Raw genomic sequence first — 19,219 nt, 5'->3', positions numbered from 1 at the left:
TTAGTCTTCAGGAGTCACTGGGTATCAAAGTAACAATGAAAGTAGTGAATACAGCTGAATGCGTGAGCATTTATTATGGCAAAAGCAGTTTATCGTTAAGTATCCCATTATTTGAAAGCATGTAAAGACATGGCGCAGTGCTTTAAATAGACAGTCGGCACAGACTGCACCCTTGCCTTCTGAATTCACCATGTCTAGCATCCTCAATGGCCTCACAGTGCACCGGCTCTGGGAAAGCGGCTAGTCCATGGAAAATCATGCAGCAGCGAGCCCAGCAGAGCCCAGGGAATCCACTGGCTAATCAGCCTACCGAGAAGGCCCACCCTGTGGCCAGCCAGGATGCCCTGTAGCTCGTCAAGCAGCTCAAGGAAAAAGAAGAATCGGATCCTGAGACAAGGAGTCTGTTTATGGGCTCACAAACCCCACACAGTAACAGGAAAGTTGAAACATCACTGAAGGACCCGCATATTTGAGGTTTGTGGTCTGAATAACACAATCGTAAGTACACAAACACCACCTAAACATTTTTTTTAAGTGCACAACAGTTATGCTCTTAACAATTTTTTATTTGTATACAACACTAATACATGAAGGGCAAGATGGTAAGCAATCCAAATGTACTAACTTGGGTGAGGGGGCTAAAAACAACAGTGAGCTGGTGGAAGGAGGGAGGTTAAGGAGACGGAATGCACTGACATTCTCTCAATAAGACTGCATGCTGAAAAAGAAAACCAGAGTACCTGCAGAAGCCTGCAGCCAGTAGGACACCGGCCGAAGGAAGCAGTACTTGGTCCAGGCTCCAAGCAGGGACAAAGACTTGAAGCACAAGATGGTCAGGAGGTGAAGAGGAGGCGCTGACCAATAGGAAGCAAGGAAACGAGAGTGATGTGAGTGTCAATTCATGGTAAGCAAAGGTAAATAATGGGAGGGCTCAGCAAAAGTAAATAATGGGAGGGCTCTGAGCCCCTTCAAAAAAAAAAAAATCTTCTCTACAACAGATTTCGCAAGCACGCTGTGCACGCAAAACCTAAAATTCCCTTGCTACTGTCAATCTGGGTGGCCCCGTTTAATGGGCAACTGCAACTTGAGTTTGATACTCTCCATAACAAAGTGGTCCAAAATATTAATTAAACGTGCACCTCTAACTTTATTAAGTAAGAACTCTGGGCTTAAATGCGAGAACAGCATCTGCACTCACTGCCTGTCCCTTCCAATGTTTGCTGGTCCCAATTGTAAATGACCTGTGAATTCAGAGACTGAACCCATATTCTTATTTGGGCATCAGTTTCAGTCCTACAAATGCAACAAGCTAGTTTTGGAAATGCGCATTACTGTTTATATTATCTACTATCATTCTATTGAATGAAAAAGATTTTAAAAGTAAATAGCAATTTCTGTGATGTAAAATGGTTATTGTGCAGGTATCAAGTCAATCAAAGAAATTGTTTTAGACACATTTACTATACTTTACAATGAGCCTCTACTTGTGGATGACCTTTTAATTCCTCTGTGATAGTCTTTGGTCTTTTGGCGCTGTTTCCATATGACTTTGAAAGAGAAGTACATATCCAAAAGCGTGCACTTTTCTGAATAGCTAGAGGTTGAGGCTCTTTACCGAAATGCAAGTTTAGGGCCAGATAAGGTCACCAACAGTCGAAAAAATGTAAATTCAATATTTGAGACATTTATGGAAACCTGTTTTTACAGTTTTGCAGAACAAATTAAACTTTAAACCAACCTACCTTTTTTGGTTGGTGTTTTTCCACTAGATCCTTCACAAACTGGTATCGCTGCTTGTAGAGGGGTGGCGTAAACATGACCTCATAAATGAGCCAATCCACTAAAATAAGTCAAATATTCTCAGGAACTCACTGAAAGGACAACCAGATTTGACAATTTTAAGATTCTGAAAACGTTTAAGATAACGGTCAGATTTTCTGAATATCTTTCACTAGAAACGCATGCATGTAAAATAAAAAAAATACTACTACACATATCAGTGTACACATGATATTTGGGGTGTAGTCATATTTTACCTTTTTCTATCTCCTCATAAAATTAAACTGCTTCATGTTTATAATTTCTTGTGCATGGTGTTTGGGGACGCTATTGAAAATGTCTTTTGACTAAGGCATAGTGAGAAAGACTAATGCCACATTTGTATCCAGGCTTTTACAGACTAATATAGCACACACATTTTTCATTAATCTAGTGTTCTGTTTTTGATCTATTTCTTCATCGCTTCAGGAGAAAAGAGGCTGATTACTGGGAGTAAGTTGCATCAACCAAAAGCAACCCAGACCTAACCAGGCAATACTTTGAAGATGGAACATATCCACCATTTCCCAAGAAGTTAATCCCGATACAATTCAGTTTGACCCACACTGATGAGACTTGATATTAACTATCGGAAATTGACATCAGTCTCCATTACCTGAACATGCAGTAGGAGTAAAAGGGCACCTGTTCATACAGACATATGACACCTAGCTGCACCATAGGAGTATGAAAGTACAACAGGAAAGAGACAACCAGCCAGACAGCATGTCTGTACAGCAATCAATTTGGTGCACACTGGGGTGCTGCAGTAACCAGCAACAAAAGACACTGGCTCGGTAAGTAGAGGAAGGACAGGAAATTGTCACCAGAAAGGTTCTCGGATGGACAGGTGTCAGAACTGTCAGCATTAGGGTGGTCTTACCTCAGGTTTTTTTCCTACAACCCTCTTGTTTGCTGGAATTTGCTTTTGATGGCATTAGGACTCTGTGCACTTTACCACTGGTGACCAGTGCTAAGGTTCATGTGCTCACTCCTCAAAACATAGTACATTTGGCTTATACCCGATTGGCACATTTAATTTACTTATACATCCCCAGTAAAGGGGCACAACATGTACCCAGGGCCTGCAAATTAGAGGCTACGAGTGGACCTGCGGCACATATTGTGCCACCCCTTAAGAAGCCTTTAAAAACATCTCATTTATTCAGGAAAACAATGGTTCTTGTGGCTAGTAAACAAACAATTATGGTAATCGATATGCACAATGGCAATGAATTATGTAAAGGCCTAGTTAACATCGGAGGGCAGAATGGACACTCTACACAGTTTGATCTTTGATGTTTAATTAATATACAGTTTAGTAGTTTAAGAAATTTTCTTAAATTCAAAAAGCGCTACATTTTGTGCGTTGTGTCCCCAAGTGAAGCATGGAACCAAAAAACAAATGTGACTTACATACAGTGTGCAATTTCAGGTTTCCATAGACAAGAATCGACCATTCATTTGTTAAAATTTCTCAACAGCCTGGCTGTATGATGACATTGGCTGTATGCTGGTCTGTTCTGTGAGGGTGTCGACGACGTTTCGACCCACTTAGTATGGGGGGTCTCTTCAGGACTGTATTTTAGGGGACATCTAGAAAGGATAAGGATAGCATTAGGCCCAAGTTACTGGCACATATTCGAGAAACTAGAGAGGGGCTATGATTGAAGGCAGATTACCTGATGTCATGTGGCGCAGCTTAAAGTGAGTAGTGCGACCCAAGTGGTGAAGAAATACAATAAAGGAACTCACGTGAGGACCCAGCTGGGTTCTTCATTGTGTAGTCGGGGAAGAAAGGGTACACAGTTACTTTGACTATTCACAAGCTTGGTAATGCTTATTATAGTAGACACTCGGTTATATCTTACCTCACAGTGAGGGAAGGAATTAAGCTGGCTCTATCCGATATTTAAAGCGGGCTCTAGAGATGCCCTGGTACGTCCGTAGCGGGTTATTTCTGGAATAAACAATTAGAAGATTCCGAGTGCTGCATGGAAAAAAGGGGAGAGGGAGGGGGCCATTTAGAAGAAATTGTACATGCTGTTGAGAAATGGAATCCCATTACATTTGTGCCAACAATATTACAGCAGTCTCATGCAGAAAAAGGTAGATTGCCACCAATGTTACTGTCCGATTACACAACTTGTGGTTTACCGGGGCGTTAGCATGCACTATATTACAGCGCCCCATACACGTAATGAAGCATCGAGAGACGCACATGCCGCATGCTGACAGGCACGGCACTGGTGTCATGACGTACAGATACCAATCAGTAGATCGATCGGCTTCACAGGGCTCCTCCAGCTTCCCTGCAGTAGATGTCATTGTTATTGCCACACACAGTTAATGAACTACGCAATTGAAAACAGTATATGAATGTGTCATCAAATAACTCTCAGAAATTACACATGCTGTTGGGAAAGGGCATCCCATTATATTTGTGCCAACAATACTATAGCAGTCTCATGCAGAAAATGGTAGATTGCTACTAGTGTTGCACGCGCCCCTCTGTCTGATTCTATCCGATGACAGTACCACAACCGTGGTTTACCGTGGCGTTACCATGCACCCTATTCAGCACCCCACGTAGCAAACGCGTAATGGAGCACCAAATGACGCGCACGCCTCATGCTGACAGGTGCGGCACCGTTGTCATGACTACCAGATACCGATCGGCAGATCGATCGGCTTCAAAGGGCTCCTCCAGCTTCCCTGCCGTGTAAACGCAGGAGCGGTACAAAAGGGGGTGGTGATGGACGGAGCATCTGAACCAATCAAACACTCACACCCAGTCAACAGATCTGGGTTGAATCCATCACCGTTCTTTAGCCCACTCTGCCACCCCAGTTCAGACATGGCCATATGCAAAGCAGTCTGACCCTGTGCCTCATGGGAACAGTCCAGCCCGAACTGCCAAGCCATGCCTTCCAAAACAAGCTTCCTAGGACCGGTTTCTGGCATTACAGCCGTCTTCAGCCAGGCTTGCTTGAATCCAGTGGCAAAGTGAGCAAGGGACTCACGTCTGAGCATATCCTGCCAACTTATGGCAAACAAAGCAGTACAAAAGGGGGTGGTGATGGACGGAGCATCTGAACCAATCAAACACTCACACCCAGTCAACAGTTCTGGGTTTAATCCATCACCGTTCTTTAGCCCACTCTGCCACCCCAGTTCAGACATGGCCATATGCAAATCAGTCTGACCCTGTGCCTCATGGGAACAGTCCAGCCCGAACTGCCAAGCCATGCCTTCCAAAACAAGCTTCCTAGGACCGGTTTCTGGCATTACAGCCGTCTTCAGCCAGGCTTGCTTGAATCCAGTGGCAAAGTGAGCAAGGGACACCCATCTGAGCATATCCTGCCAACTTATGGCGAACAAAGCTGTGTAAATGTGGGAAACTGATTACAAAAGGCAGCAGCATACAAGCGCCAGGGTCATCGCACCTCAATGCAACACCGGGAGGCAGCAGATTAATTCGCCAGCCTCCACGAGAAGTCGGAGATTGTTCCACTTCAAAAAGGACTAAGTAAGTACTAAATCGGACTGCTCCGCAGTATGTGCTTCACTTTCAGATAGCCATCCGATATCCTTCTAAATGGCCCCCTCCCTCTCCCCTTTTTTCCATGTAGCACTCGGAATCTTCCGAATTGTTTATTCCAGAAATAACCCTGCTACGGACGTACCAGGGCATCTCTAGAGCCCGCTTTAAATATCAGATAGAGCCAGCTTAATTCCTTCCCTCACTGTGAGGTAAGATATAACCAAGTATCTACTATAATAAGCATTACCTGTGAATAGCCAAAGTAACTGTGTACCCTTTCTTCCCCGACTACACAATGAAGAACCTGGCTCTGTCCTCACATGAGTCCCTTTATTACATTTCTTCACCACTTGGGTCGCACCACTCACTTTAAGTTGCGCCACATGGCATCAGGTAATCTGCCTTCAATCATAGCCCTCTCTAGTTTCTTGCATATGCGCCAGTAACTTGGGCCTAATGCTATCCTTATCCTTTCTAGATGTCCCCTAAAATACAGTCCTAAAGAGGCCCCCCATACTAAGTGGGTCGAAAACGTCGTCGACACCCTCACAGAACAGACCAGCATACAGCCAGTGTCATCATACACCCAGGCTGTTGAGACATTTTACCAAATGAATGGTCGATTCTGGTCTATGGAAACCTGTTTGTAAATTGCACACTGTATGTAAGTCACATTGGTTTTTTGGTTCAATGCTTCACTTGGGGACACAACACACAAAATGTAGCGCTTTCTAAATTTTTAAGAAAATGACTTATACTACTAAACTGTATATTAATTAAACATCAAAGATCAAACTGTGTAGTGTTCATTCCGCCCTCCGATGTAAATTAGGCTTTTACATAATTCATTGCCATTGTGCATATTAATTACCATAATTGTTTGTTTACTAGCCACAAGAACCATTGTTTTCCTGAATAAATTCAATACCCTGGTTCCTAGTGAGTAGGGTTCCCCTGTACTAAGTTGTGACTTTTAAAACATCTCAGGCCTGCCATTGCATCACGCATGCAGTTTTAAACTGCCAATTCAACCTGGCAAAATAAACCTCTTGCCATGCCTAAAACTACCTTTTTAATACATATACGTCACCCCTAAGGTAAGCCTTAAACAGCCTGTAGGACATGGTGGTTGAATTTAAAAAGTTCGACATAAACCTTTACGTTTTACATGTCTTTGTAGTGAAAAACGCCTTGTGAGAAAGTGGCTCTATGTGTTTGGAGTCCACAATCCCCAGAGGTATAACAGAGGTTAAATTCAGGTCTGACCTTACGCTCTAAAGTAGTAGCTTGGTCGAGCAGTAAGGCAGTACCAGAGGACAGTGTAAAGCATTTGTTGCACACATTCAGTCAGCAAAAGGTTTCACATACTCAAGAACTGAACTCTAGGCCGATTGTTTTTATATCCAAAGATATAGTAGTTTTATTTTTAGAACCAACAGGTATCAAAATATACTTTTCTCGATATCAGTACTCTCATGTAATTACTTTGCAAAGAGGCAATCAACTTTGTAAACACAATAGGTATAATGGTTGCAGTGGGCAACACAATTCTAAACACAATTTAACAGAGCTCAATGGGTTTTTCTACATAAATGCAGTTGATTACTTTATAGATTACTTTTGTAACTTCATAACACGACCCTAGATTCAGTCCTGTGGTCTCAGCTGAAAACAGTTTAGTAAAAACGTTTTAGTTTTTTCATTGATTTCTAAAGAATAAAAAGGTATTTTAAAAGTTGACACTTAGAAACTTTTTAGTGCAAAACCAGCAATGTTATCCAAAGGAAGGAAATTCAAAGCACAGGTAAAGTAGGTTCTTGTTACTTTTGTAATCCAGTACTGAACTCCTTGGTACGATTTTTAAGGAATATTTGTAACTTTCAAAAGTAGACAGAAGAAATTTCACAGAAAAACAGTCAATGGTTTCCTATGGACGAAATTTAGATTACTAGTAACCACGGTTGTGATTACTTTTGCAGTTCAGTACTGGGCTAAATGATACAGCACTGGCTTCTCTCCGGATTACAGGGGAGTACTTCGGATTTCGATATTCGGCTGATTTTAGATGAATATTTTAACTTTTCAAAACAAAAGAAATTTAGAGTCAAACCAGTCAATGTTATCCTATGGCAGGAAAGTGAGTCATCGGGTTTCAGGTGAGTACTAGACTGGTGAAGTTAAGGTTCCGGGCATAGACTCAGGGGTCCCCCAGGGTCAGGTAAGTACAGTTGGTACACCCTCAGCGGCAGAGGGGCGGCCGGGTGCAGAGGTAGTTAGGCCCAATGTTATCCAATGAGAGGCAGGAGGTCTTCTGGTGGTGGCTGCTGGCTAGCAGGCCACGCAGCTGTGGGAACTGGGCTCCTGGTCACTTGCTCAGGGCAAATGGGGAAGTAGGATAGGACAAAGGTTGCACTCCCAGGGGCACTCGGGCATCGGGGTGCAGAGTGCTTTTGAGCCGCCGGGCGCTCAATGTTATTCAATGAGGATCTTGAAAAGGGAACAAAGGCTGCAGGCTCGGGGACAGTGGATCTTCTAGAGAGACCAACACTTCGAGGGGTAAGTTGGGATCTTGAAGGATAGGTAGGCACCCAGGAGTTGGGCACAGGGGGCCGTGGGGCGCCGGGTGCAGGGGTGTCTTTTGAGGTCGGGAAATCTTACCCCCTGCTGGTCGGGGTCGGAGGGGTCCTCTGTCCTGAGGCTGCAGGCGTCGTCGGGGTCGTCGAGGAGGGTCCTTGGTCGGGTGACCAACCTTTTGTAAATTTCACAGACAGTCCGTAATTTCGGCCGTCTGTCCGTTGTCCGTGAAGGATTCTTTAACGGACGCCATTTGTCCGTAATTTTAACCGGGAACAGCTTCCACCCACCTCCCTTCTTGACTCCGATGCAGTACTAAACTCAGATATTCAGCAGCATTGGAGCGGCACAGCGGGATGGCAACCCTCACACCTCCAGCCCTTGATGAGCTGTTGAGAGGTGCTTGAAGGCAGGGCACAAGTCGTAAAAAAAGAAGTGGGGGACGCTGTCACCGGAAGTGACGTCAGGAAAGATACCGAGCTCCTCGTCCCAGAGAGGCCAAAGAGTGAAGTCCAGCTGTTTGGCAGGGAGGAATGCGTTTCCCCCCTGGTAAAATGAGTGGGGGACGCCGCCCACGCCGTGTGGTGCCCCGACTCGAGCCCTGCTTGAAGGTGACAGAGGGAGAGGCAGCAGCTTTAGGAGCAGGGGCATCTATTCAGATGCAAACAGCCCGAATGCTTCATGTTTCTGCAATTTAGAGGGGGCCTCACACATTCCACTTCTGCCCAGGACCCCCAACATCCTAGCACCAGTCCTGATTACACCGAGGCAGCACGTGGTTCTCTTCATAGAGCTTGATTACTGTCACTAAATTGTAAACAAACCTCGGTTCTTCAAACATGCAGTCTATAATGTAATAAAATAAGGAAATGGCACAATCACACCCACACTGATTAACAAAGTATGGAGGACAATCAGTTACATCAGTTCTCTTGGAGTATCTCCTTTAAGTACTGTACATCACAGTGTGGGATGGCAAAATTAACATTTTGGAAAGAGAGCCTGTGATCTCGTTGCCTTGTATGTATGTATGTATGTATTGGTATACTTTTATAGCGCGGGTCTGTCACCCAACGGGTATCCTGGCGCTTTGACTATAAGAAACCTGCTTCACAACGTGCTGATCAAAAGAAACTAATATAACCCAGCCTTGGGAAAAAGATGGGTTTTTAAGTTTTTCTTAAAAGAATTGAGATCATTTGTGCTTCTCAATCCCAATGGAAGAGCATTCCATAGCCTAGCTGCCGTAAAGCTAAAAGATCGGCCACCCAATCGTGATCTCAATACTTTAGGCACCACAGCCAGGTAGGCAGAAGCCGAGCGAAGGGATCTGGTCGGAGTATACCAATGGAACATGTTCTGTAGTGGAATAGGGCCTTGTCCATGAAGGGCCCTAAATACAATACATAATGATTTAAAATCAATCCGCTGAAGGACCGGTAACCAGTGGAGGTCCCTTAGTGCCTGGGATGAAGAGTCGAAACGGCGACGGTCTAGCGCTAATTTGGCTGCAAGATTTTGCACCCGTTGCAGTTTTCCTGTCAAGGTAGCTGGTGCTCCGAGGAAAAGGGCATTACAGTAGTCCAAACGACTTACAATAATGCTTCTCACAACCTCTGGTCTGCTGTCCAAAGGAAGCATCGGGAGGACCTTCCTCAGCATTCGTAGTAATCCCATGCAGTTACTCACAGTTTTACTAACAGCTGCGTCCAATTGGAGATTAGACCCAAACATCACTCCCAGATTACGGACCGACATAGCTGACACAGACGTGCTCTGGAAGGAAGGCGGCCAAAAGTCCGGCGGAAGAGGTCTAGGGACACGATCAGTAGTGCAGTGTAAGACTTCTGTCTTAGAGCTGTTAAACTGCAGCGAATTCTGATTCAGCCAGTCGGCAGTTGCGAGCATACATCGGTGGAAGATGTCCAACGTCACTGCTTCCTTGCCCTCAAGCGAGAAGACAAGTTGAGTGTCGTCCGCATAATTCGTCACCGCTATGCCAAAAGATCTAATTAGCGCAACTAATGGCCGTAGATATAAATTAAAGAGGATAGGGCTGATGGCCGACCCTTGTGGGACCCCTTGCTCCACTTTCCTGATGTCAGATTTGAAAGGAGGCAGTGACACTACCTGATGACGATTTTCAAGGTATGATGTCAGCCACTGCAGAGCAAGGCCTGTCACCCCCACTTCCTCTAGCCTTTTGATCAGAATTTCGTGGTTGACTGTGTCGAACGCGGCCGACATGTCGAGCAGCACTAAAAAGGCAGCTCTACCATGGTCGGCTCGCGTCCTAAGATCGTCTAACACAGTCACCAGCGCTGATTCGGTCCCATGAGCCGGTCTAAAGCCGAATTGAACCTCATCCAGACAGAACCCGGTCTCCAGATACTTCGACAGATGTTTTGTAACCCATTTTTCCAGAATTTTTATTGGAAACGGGAGCAAAGAAATAGGTCGATAGTTAGCTGGGCACACCGGATCCAAGGTAGCCTTTTTAAGAAGAGGGGAAACCACGGCCAGTTTCCAACAGTCTGGAACCCGTGCTGAAACCAGGGACTGTTCGCAGATGGCAGACAGCGGGGGGAAAAGCTCTTCCCGGAACAGCTTCCAGTATTTATGTGGAAGCGGGTCCAGAGGGGATCCCGACGCCACACTGTGAGCCAAGGAAACGAATTCCTCAAAGGTGGGAGATGGAAAACAGTCCAACTTGGCAACGCTAGGGGTTATTTCTGTAGTAGACTCAAGGTGCAGTTCATTGCCTTCTAGAGGATTACCGCTAGATGTAACGCCAAGATTGTTTAAAATGGCTGCGATTTTATCCTCAAAGGCCTGCGCCAATGAGTTACACAGAGACTGGGATGCGGGAATAGCATTGGCCGTGGTGGCAGGGCATGACAGATCCTTCACGATTTTAAACAAAGTCTGTGATTTGTTTACTGCCACCCGCAGAGACTCTTCCAAAAACCTAGCCTTCGCCCTTTTAATCTGTGCTTTGTAGATGGACATGGCCTGTTTGTAAAGAACCCGGTCGAGGTCCGAATAGTTCTTTCTCCAGATGCGCTCGGCCCGCTTACATTGGAGTTTAAGTTGGAACAGCTCCTCGGAAAACCACGGCATGGCCGGGGTCGGCCTGTTTCTGATTTTCCGTAAAGGGGCCAAGGAATCTAATGAGGACACAATCCGTTGACTCAGTCTTTCGTAGCTCAAGTCTACGTTTTCCTCAAGAGTGAAACCCCCAGAAAGTAATAGAGGTAGAGGAGACTGATTCAGGAGTTTAGACCATTGTCTGCTGCATTTGACCCCCGCTAGGTTCCTCTTCTTCCCCCGCCTCGCCTTGGGCGTAAGGGAGAAGGACACAAGCGCATGATCTGTCCAGCATTGTGGCAAGATGTTCCGAACAGTTAAGTACTCTGGATCAGCGAAAACTAGATCCAGTATATGGCCCTTTACATGGGTGGGAGTAAGAACTAACTGCTGTAGCTGAATACTCAGGCAGGTCTGGGTTAAATCTGTGAGCGCCGTCTCTCCAGAGCCACCTGCCCAGAGATTAAAATCTCCCAGTACCATTAACCTTGAATGGGAGGTGGATAGATCCAGGATAAGCTCAATCAGCCCAGCCACAGCTGAAATAGGGCTAGATGGAGGTCTATAGCAGAGCCTTGTCCAGGAAGGGGTGAGGAGCCCTACCCCACCCAGGAAGAGACCAAGATGATACTAGAATACTGCATGCCCCCCCTGGTTGATCCTGTTCCCCCCTCCTGTGATGGCTCCTGTCCCCCCCGTGGTGGATCCCGTCACTGCCCTGGGTGGCTTTGGTCTCAGTCCTGGAATGGCTCCTGCAGCGAGGGTGAAGTTCTTGATGGGCCTCTTCTCAAAAAGGCTCAGCTCAAAATTAATATGAAAAGGTGGGCGAGTGAGTAAATGAAGAGATGGGTGGATGGCTGAATGAATTAATGAAAGGGTGAATGGATGAATGAAAGATTGAATAGATGGATAATGAGAGAGGATGGATGGATTGATGAGTGAGTGGAAGGATGGAAGAGAGAAAAGGTAAATAGCTGGATGTATGGGTGGAAGGGTAGCTGGATGGGTAAAAGGGTGGATGGATGAGTGAAAGGATGGAGGAGTGAAAAGGTGGATGATGAGTGGATGGATGAGTGAAACGATGGATGGACTGATGAATTGAGAAGTGCAAGGGTGAATGGATGGACGGATGAGTGAAAGGGTGGATGTAAGGATGGATGAGTGAGTGAGAGGGAGGGTAGATGGACAAAAGGATGAATGGATGAGTGAAGGAGTGAAAGGATAAATGGATGAGAGAAAGGATGGATGAGTGATAGGGTCAATGGATGGATTTATCAGTGGATGAGTAGATGGATGGGTGGGTGGATGGAAGGAAGGATTGCTAAGTGAAAGGGTCGATGGAGAGAGAAAGGGAGGATGGATAGATGACTGAAAGGGTGGATGGGTGGAAGAATGAGTGACTGGGTAAATGGATGAGTAAGTGAAAGGATGGCTGGATGGGTGAAAGGGTCAATGGCTGGATAGATGAGTGAATGGATGGATGAGCAGATGGATGAGTGTACAGATGGATAGGGTGAAAGGGTGGATGGATGGATGGAAGAGTGAAATGATAGATGGAAGCATACATGATGGATAGGTTTGCAAATGGTAGAATATGTTTGGATATAGCTGGGGGGCTTACTTGTATACTATTGTGTGACCTCTGATGTGTCTGTAAAACTTATCCAATTGTCCTGAATTTTGATCTCCTGTCCTGAATTTGTGTCCCGAATTTTGACCCTTTGTCCTGAATTTTTAGACTCACCGTCCTGAATTTGCACCAATGCCAGTTGGTCACCCTAGTCCTTGGGCACAGGATTCCAGGTCAGAATCGCCAGGGGGACGTCCTCAGGGTCTTGATTCACTCCTGCACAGGCCAGGCTTGGCGGGTGCAGAGTGTGCAGGGTTCGCGGCTCCGGGCTAATGCCAGGGCTTGTTCCTTGCTTTGAGCAGTACCACTGCACATGGGAGACCCAGGTAGTCAGAGTCACAAGGCAGTCAGGTCCTCTGGGGTTTTTGAGGTTGCTGACCACTGGAGATGCCGGGGCTTAACATGAGCAGGTTCGAGGGTCGACAGGCCGGAAGGGCTGGGGCCAAATCAGTTGGTGTCTTCCTCTTTTTAGCAGCTGCAAGGCAGGTCTTCGTGTTCCTTGATCTTCTTTCTTGTTTCGCAATCTGGATCTGTGGAAAAAGGTTCAGGATGCCCCCAAATACTAATTTTAGGGGTGTTACAAGGTAGGGCAAGGGCAGGGACCAATGGGTCCCTGTCCTGGGGTGGGTACAACCCCTAGCCTGCTCCTCTCCTGTGGGAGGGGGGCAGGAGCCTAGCTGTGATTGGGCAGGGCTCCCCATCTTCAAGATGACCGGAGCCCGGGGTCGTGCATCACCTCGCCTCTCCCACCTGAGGGGTGAAGTTGGCACAGGCTGGCACCCCCCCTTTCTGACGTAGGTTTTCCCGCCAGTCTTCCAGCCAGAGTGGGGGTCATAACTGGTGGAGGCCAGTTGCTGAGTGCAGCAAGTGGTCTGGAGAAGCTCACAAAGGCGGAATGCCTTTGAAGCTTCCCCTGCCCATCCTGGGGGAGGAGACTTGGCACCTCATCCCAGGTTGTGCATTGTTGCAGGCCCAGGAGAGCGGGGAGCTCTCCACCCAGGGGTCCAGCAACATGTCTGCTGTGTGGCAGCCAAGGTAGCCTCTCAGGCAAGACGTGGATTGTAGGTTAGGTTTCAGGGGGCATCTCTAAGATGCCCTCTGTAGTGCATTTTACAATAAATCCCACACTGGCATCAGTGTGGGTTTAATGTGCTGAGAAGTTTGATATCAAACTTGTCAGTGTTCAGTGTAGCCATTATGCACCATATATTCTTAATGGCATCACTGCACTTACAGTGACCAGGAATGGCCATGGGTACTGTAGGGGCACAGGGCTCAGGCACCTGTGCACACACCACTGCATAGGGCACCCAGCTAGAGGGGTGGCTGATGTATGCCAGGGCAGTGGGTTTATGGGCAGGACACACAGGGATGCTCGACTCTTTGCTTAGTTCTGCACCTAGACACTCAGCCTGCACAGGCAGTGTGTGGGTGTCAAGGTACAGGGCCTCTAAGGGTGGCACCATAAGTGCTGCAGGCCTTAGGGGTCTTCTCTTGTCACAATGCCCTGGGTACCATTTACTAGGGGCTGACATGTGGCCAGAGATGCAAATTGGGTTTAGGCTTTAGTATAGTTTTTAGGGCAGGAACACAGGCCCTAGGTACCCAATTGGCAGGGACCCAGGGCACACCAAGGAAAAGTGCATCAGGTATCAGGCAAAAAGTGGGGGGGTACTGCAACAGAAACTCACTTTCTCACACACCTAAAACAGTTTTTCAATACTGTGAGGCATACCTTTCCCATAGGAGAACATTAGGTTACCTTACTACATTTAACAAGTGATAAAGTGTGTTTGGGAGCAGGTAGAAATCCCATGTTTGGTGTCGAACTGTAATTTAAAAATCCTCTTTCATGGGAAAGTTGGATTTTTGGTCATAATTGTGAAAAATCCACTTACAGAAAGTTGACATTTTCTTATCTTAATCAACTGGTGCCTGCAGCTTGTGTCATTGGTCACATGGCTGATTTGCATCGTAGTTGGCCTTTGTGTATTCCTCCCAGACAGTGAGACAAAGTGAGACATTGCGTTGGCAGAAGGGGCCCATCCTGCCAGGATGTGTAGGGCAGAACTGTTCCCTGGGCTTTTCCCTGACATTTTAAAGGAGCTGCCTAGCACACTCACAAAGAGTTTCACACTAGGCTTTTGTCTCCTTTGCACCCTGATTTGGAAGGCAGGAAATTCCAGAATTATCTGTATAGATGGAGTGGGGGGAACTGCAAACATTTCTTCCACTTCAAAGCTGGCACAAAGCATAAACATATGACCCTCAGACCCACTCTGTAATTCACACCTGGACCTGCAGAGGACACTCAGAAGGCCTGCCCTACACTTCAGCCCTGCTGCTGGGAGTCTGCCTTAAACCCCCAGAGAGCTATTCTGCTGCTGGAGGGCTGCCTTGCTAGTAGACTGACTCAAAGTTGGCTGTTCTCCTGCTCTGAGCCACAGGGACACAAAAAGCTCCAACAATGTGAAGCCTGCACCTCTACCCTACCTGAAGTGAGTTCTGTCCTCCAAGTACTGCTCACCCAGTACTAGACTAAGTGGCTTAAGTGTGCCCTAACAAAATTTTGGACTTATAATGCCATGAAAACTGAGTGAAAACCGGGACTTACCTGCTCGCCGATCCCCCCCAGCTGCATTACCAGTCACCTAACTTCGGGATAGCTCCTGCTATGTTCTTCTTAAGACGCAGAGCCCTGAGATGTTTAGAGCTGAATAAAACTACTACAACATTTACGAGCAGGAACAATTCCCGGAGGCTTACAAATCAAAAACGTCCCGGTGATCTTCACAGAGGACCCAATTTATAAGAAGGGATATAGTTTCATTGAAACTAAATGTAGCAGGGACCTCATGGTTCTAACAATAGAGACGGCTCAGAGACTTTCAGTTGACCAATTGAAGGAAATAGAAATCCTTGAATCAGAGAAAATCAAATCAACTGATTGCGGACGCAAAAACACTCCTTGAGAAAGTCGACAAGGAAATACTAGAGTTTAAAGATTTTACAATAAACCAAAAAAGTAATCAATTCGAGAAAGACAAACGAAACTTCTCATTGGAGAAAGTATATCCGTTTCTTCAGCAGGATTATTACTCCAGACCAGAATCCAGACGCCATTTAGGAGAGTTCCAAGGCCGGTCATCAAAAATTGTTATCACCTTCTCGGATACTTCGTCATCTAGTAGCGGTGAAAGTGATAGTAACGAGAAACGTCGAAACGGCAATCAAAGAGGCAATTTTCAACAACAACAACAACAACAACAGCCTTTTTTAGGGAGAGGCCAACCACAAACAAGAGGACGCCCCAGGTACAATCAGCAACCATGGGAAATGTCGACACGTCGACAAAATTACAAGAATTGGTAATATCACCTATACATAATCTTTCAAACAAAATCTTAACAAATGGTGAAAAGAGTATCCTTGAAAAGGGCCTCACCTTTGTTCCAGTCAAACATACCAATTTTGTAAAATTAAAGACGGAAGCCATTGAATTTTGCCGCAAAATAAAAACAATTTTTGCCAATACTCCTATAGACCAACCTCAGGAAACGACAGGCCTAAGAAAGAAATCCTCGTTCTGTCCTTCTTCGAATAAAATTCCAAAAGAAGCGATGACTTTTGAAAAAACGATACTCTCCGCAATTAACAACATGGAAAAGAAGAAGAAAGGGGCGTGGCTAGCGGCCGATGCCAGCAGACGCAGCCTAACGAGGCTCCCGTCCCTAGCCCCAATAAATCCTCAATTTATCCCTTAAACAGCGCGGACTCCCCGAGAAAACCGGGTAGAGTCCGCACCAGAAATCGGTGCCTGGCCGGGGAGCGCGCCAAGCGTGTGCATTGCCCGCATCCAGTGCTGCGGCCCCCGCCGGTCCCGGACAGAACGTAACCTAAAATGGCGGCGTAGGACTCCGAGAACCACCGGACAGCGCCCTGGGGGACCGGGCACCCAGAGATCGGATACTGCCGACCGAGCGGGGTGAGAGCGGTCCTTGAGTGATTATTTGGGTGCGGAGGTCTTGGCGGAACCAGCGGCGGTCTTGGCGGCACCAGCGGCGGCGCTGCGGAAAAAGGTGAGATCCGTGCCCCTGAGGGGCTCCAAAATTGAAGTCCCGGCTTCTGGGCCTGAGCGGCTCTGGCGGCGGCGCTGCGGCGCCTGATCCTGCACTAGCGAGAGGAGGCCCAGGGGCAAGAAGCGAGGACACCACCAAGCCAAGAGCGCAAGCGGAGCACCTCCGCGGGCGACCAGAGGCGCCTGAGCGGATTCGGACCAGGGAGGCGGGAGGCCGCGAGAGAGGTGGCACAGCACCAGAGAGGCGGAGAAAAGGCCCAGACTGCGGACCTGGCAGCCCCATTTCGCAGAACCTGGGTGGGGGCCCGGCGGACTCCGACACTGCACTGAGGCACCGGGCGGGGCGCCCAATCCCGGGGGTCTTGACCCCCCCCCTCGCCCAGCTGCCTTGCCTCGTTGTCTACCGCCCGAGAGGAGCCTGTCGGGGTAAGTGACACCCTGCGACGGCCTGAAGGGGCATTCAGCGTGGAGCTGACCAGCGGGACAACCCAACCACAGAGGGGTGAGCTCGTGAGTGAGGACCTCGGGCGGTAGGTGGATTGGGGCCCGGCAAGGGGCTGTACCACTGACCGACAGCTGAGAAGAGGCGACTGCCTGGCGACCCTGGACTCTGCCGGCAGGTGGCTTGCTTGCTAGGTGGCAGTAGAGGCTGGAGACCCCACTTCTGGAACGACGACCAGGGCCGCCACTGAGAGACCTGCACCGGCAGCAGTGAGGATCCCTTGAACGCGGACACCCTGCACGACAGCGGAGGCCTCGGCGGCCCGCGGTGGCGGGGAGGTGCGGGAAGAAGGCGCCTGTGTGTGGCACGGGGGCTTGAACTGGCCTGCGGCGGTGAGCGAGACACGGTGGGCCTACATCGGGTGAGCGCCCCTGGCCTCACGGACCGAGGACTGCAACTGTCTGGCCGGAGACGGCTCCACATTGACGAAGCGACCGGCCGACCGGCTGAGTGACCTGTCCATCTCGACCACCTCCACGTTTGCCCGGTGGTTAGCCCGGAGGAGGAATGGGGAAACCGAAAGGCCCAAAAGGTGACGCAGGAACGACCGCAGAGGCTCCGGACACCATGCCACATACCCAGTCAGACTTGCTAACGATGCAGGACAGAATCCTGGAAGCTATAGCGGCCGCGAGGACCGCCCTGCAACAAGACATTGCTCAAGTGTCGACGGGCCTGGGGCTCCTGCGGGCAGACCATGGGAAACTGGCCGACAGGGTCAAAGACACAGAAATAATCCTGAAGGACGTGGTGCCGGGACAGAAAGCCTTGGAAGGAAAACTTACGGACGCCCTGGAACGTATCCAGACGCTGGAGAGGAGAGCGGAAGACGCGGAAAACCGAAGCCGGCGGAACAATGTACGACTGGTGGGCCTTCCGGAGAAAAGCGAGGGGACGGACATGCTGGGCTATGTGGACAACTGGCTACGGACAGTGGTGGCGCCGGAAGGCCTCTCCCCCTTCTTCACGCTGGAGAGAGCACATCGTGTGCCTGCCCGACCCCCCAAACCGGGGCTCCCCCCGCGACTAGTGGTGATCAAAGTACTCCATTACAGGGATAGAGACTGGCTTCTGCAACGAGCAAGGGAAGCGGGTCCATTCCAGGTTGACAATAGCGCAGTCACGTTGTTTCCGGACTACACCTTTGAAACCCAAAAGCAACGAGCTTCATTCCTCTCTATTAAAAGGGAACTGCGAACGGAGGGGCTGCAGTATTCGCTGTTGTTCCCGGCGAGACTCCGAATTTCGGTGGATGGGAAGGCACTGTTCTTCAATTCATCGGCGGATGCCTGGGACTGGTGGGACTCCTACAAGGCTGGAACGGATGGGGCCCACCACAGGGCGGCCGCGGAGGAATTCCAACGGGGCTCGGTTAGAAGATCAAGACGACTTCGGAAGAGGGGTCAGCATCAGAAACGACTGACGGAATCGCAGACGACAGTGGAAAGGAAAGCGGCACTGCAAGCGGTGAAAGAGGTCTCGGGAGCAGAGGAACCACAGCAGGAGGGGGACTCGAAATCGATCTCGGAGGACAAGCAAACGGGGTCGGAAACTGAACTGTCGGAGGTGGACAGCGCGAAGGGCCCGACGGTAACGCCACAAACGGCGGAGGAAATCTTCGGCAGCTGAGTATTGAACTGGGGGATGAGGGGGCTGGCAGCGACGACCTGGAGGGACTGGCGAACCTGGCCGCTGGAGCAGGCTGTCGTGAGACTGGTCAATAGTGAGTTTGGATGTACATTGAGGGGTGGATGGGAAGAGGGACGCAATTGTTGCTGAGGTAGCTAGTACACGCACCCGGAGGCCCCTAAGGCCACCGCAGTACAGACTGCGGACTAGAAAGTTTTGAGAGCACCTTGCTCGATTGTTTGGACGGGGGTAACTCTTCTGTAGTTAGGTCCTGTTCTAGGGGGGGTGGATGTCTAGAGATGTTGGGGTTACTCAGGACAGGGAGGGGGGTAGTGGTAGGAGAGCGGAGCAGGGGAG

General features: G+C 48.5%; 1 protein-coding gene across 3 annotated transcripts in view; it reads right to left on the bottom strand.

The window, feature by feature from the left end:
- Positions 1–19,219, bottom strand: part of HENMT1 (HEN methyltransferase 1) — a 588,326-nt gene that overhangs the window by 450,285 nt on the left and 118,822 nt on the right. Inside the window, exons 1-4 of one of the 3 annotated variants that reach the window (XM_078668402.1) lie at positions 3,690–3,804; positions 3,501–3,592; positions 3,235–3,414; positions 1,743–1,871 (exon numbers count right to left, since the gene is read on the bottom strand). In XM_078668402.1, the coding sequence (XP_078524528.1) occupies positions 1,743–1,817 (75 nt within the window). In that variant the 5' untranslated portion in view covers positions 1,818–1,871; positions 3,235–3,414; positions 3,501–3,592; positions 3,690–3,804. Of the gene's footprint in view, positions 1–1,742; positions 1,872–3,234; positions 3,415–3,500; positions 3,593–3,689; positions 3,805–19,219 lie in introns of those variants that run through there. The other 2 variants (XM_078668408.1, XM_078668393.1) reach the window with 2 other exon arrangements.

The sequence above is a fragment of the Lissotriton helveticus genome, chromosome 1_2 (genome assembly GCF_964261635.1).
Source record: "Lissotriton helveticus chromosome 1_2, aLisHel1.1, whole genome shotgun sequence".
NCBI lineage: Eukaryota > Metazoa > Chordata > Amphibia > Caudata > Salamandridae > Lissotriton > Lissotriton helveticus.
This window is presented reverse-complemented; position numbering and strand designations above follow the sequence as displayed.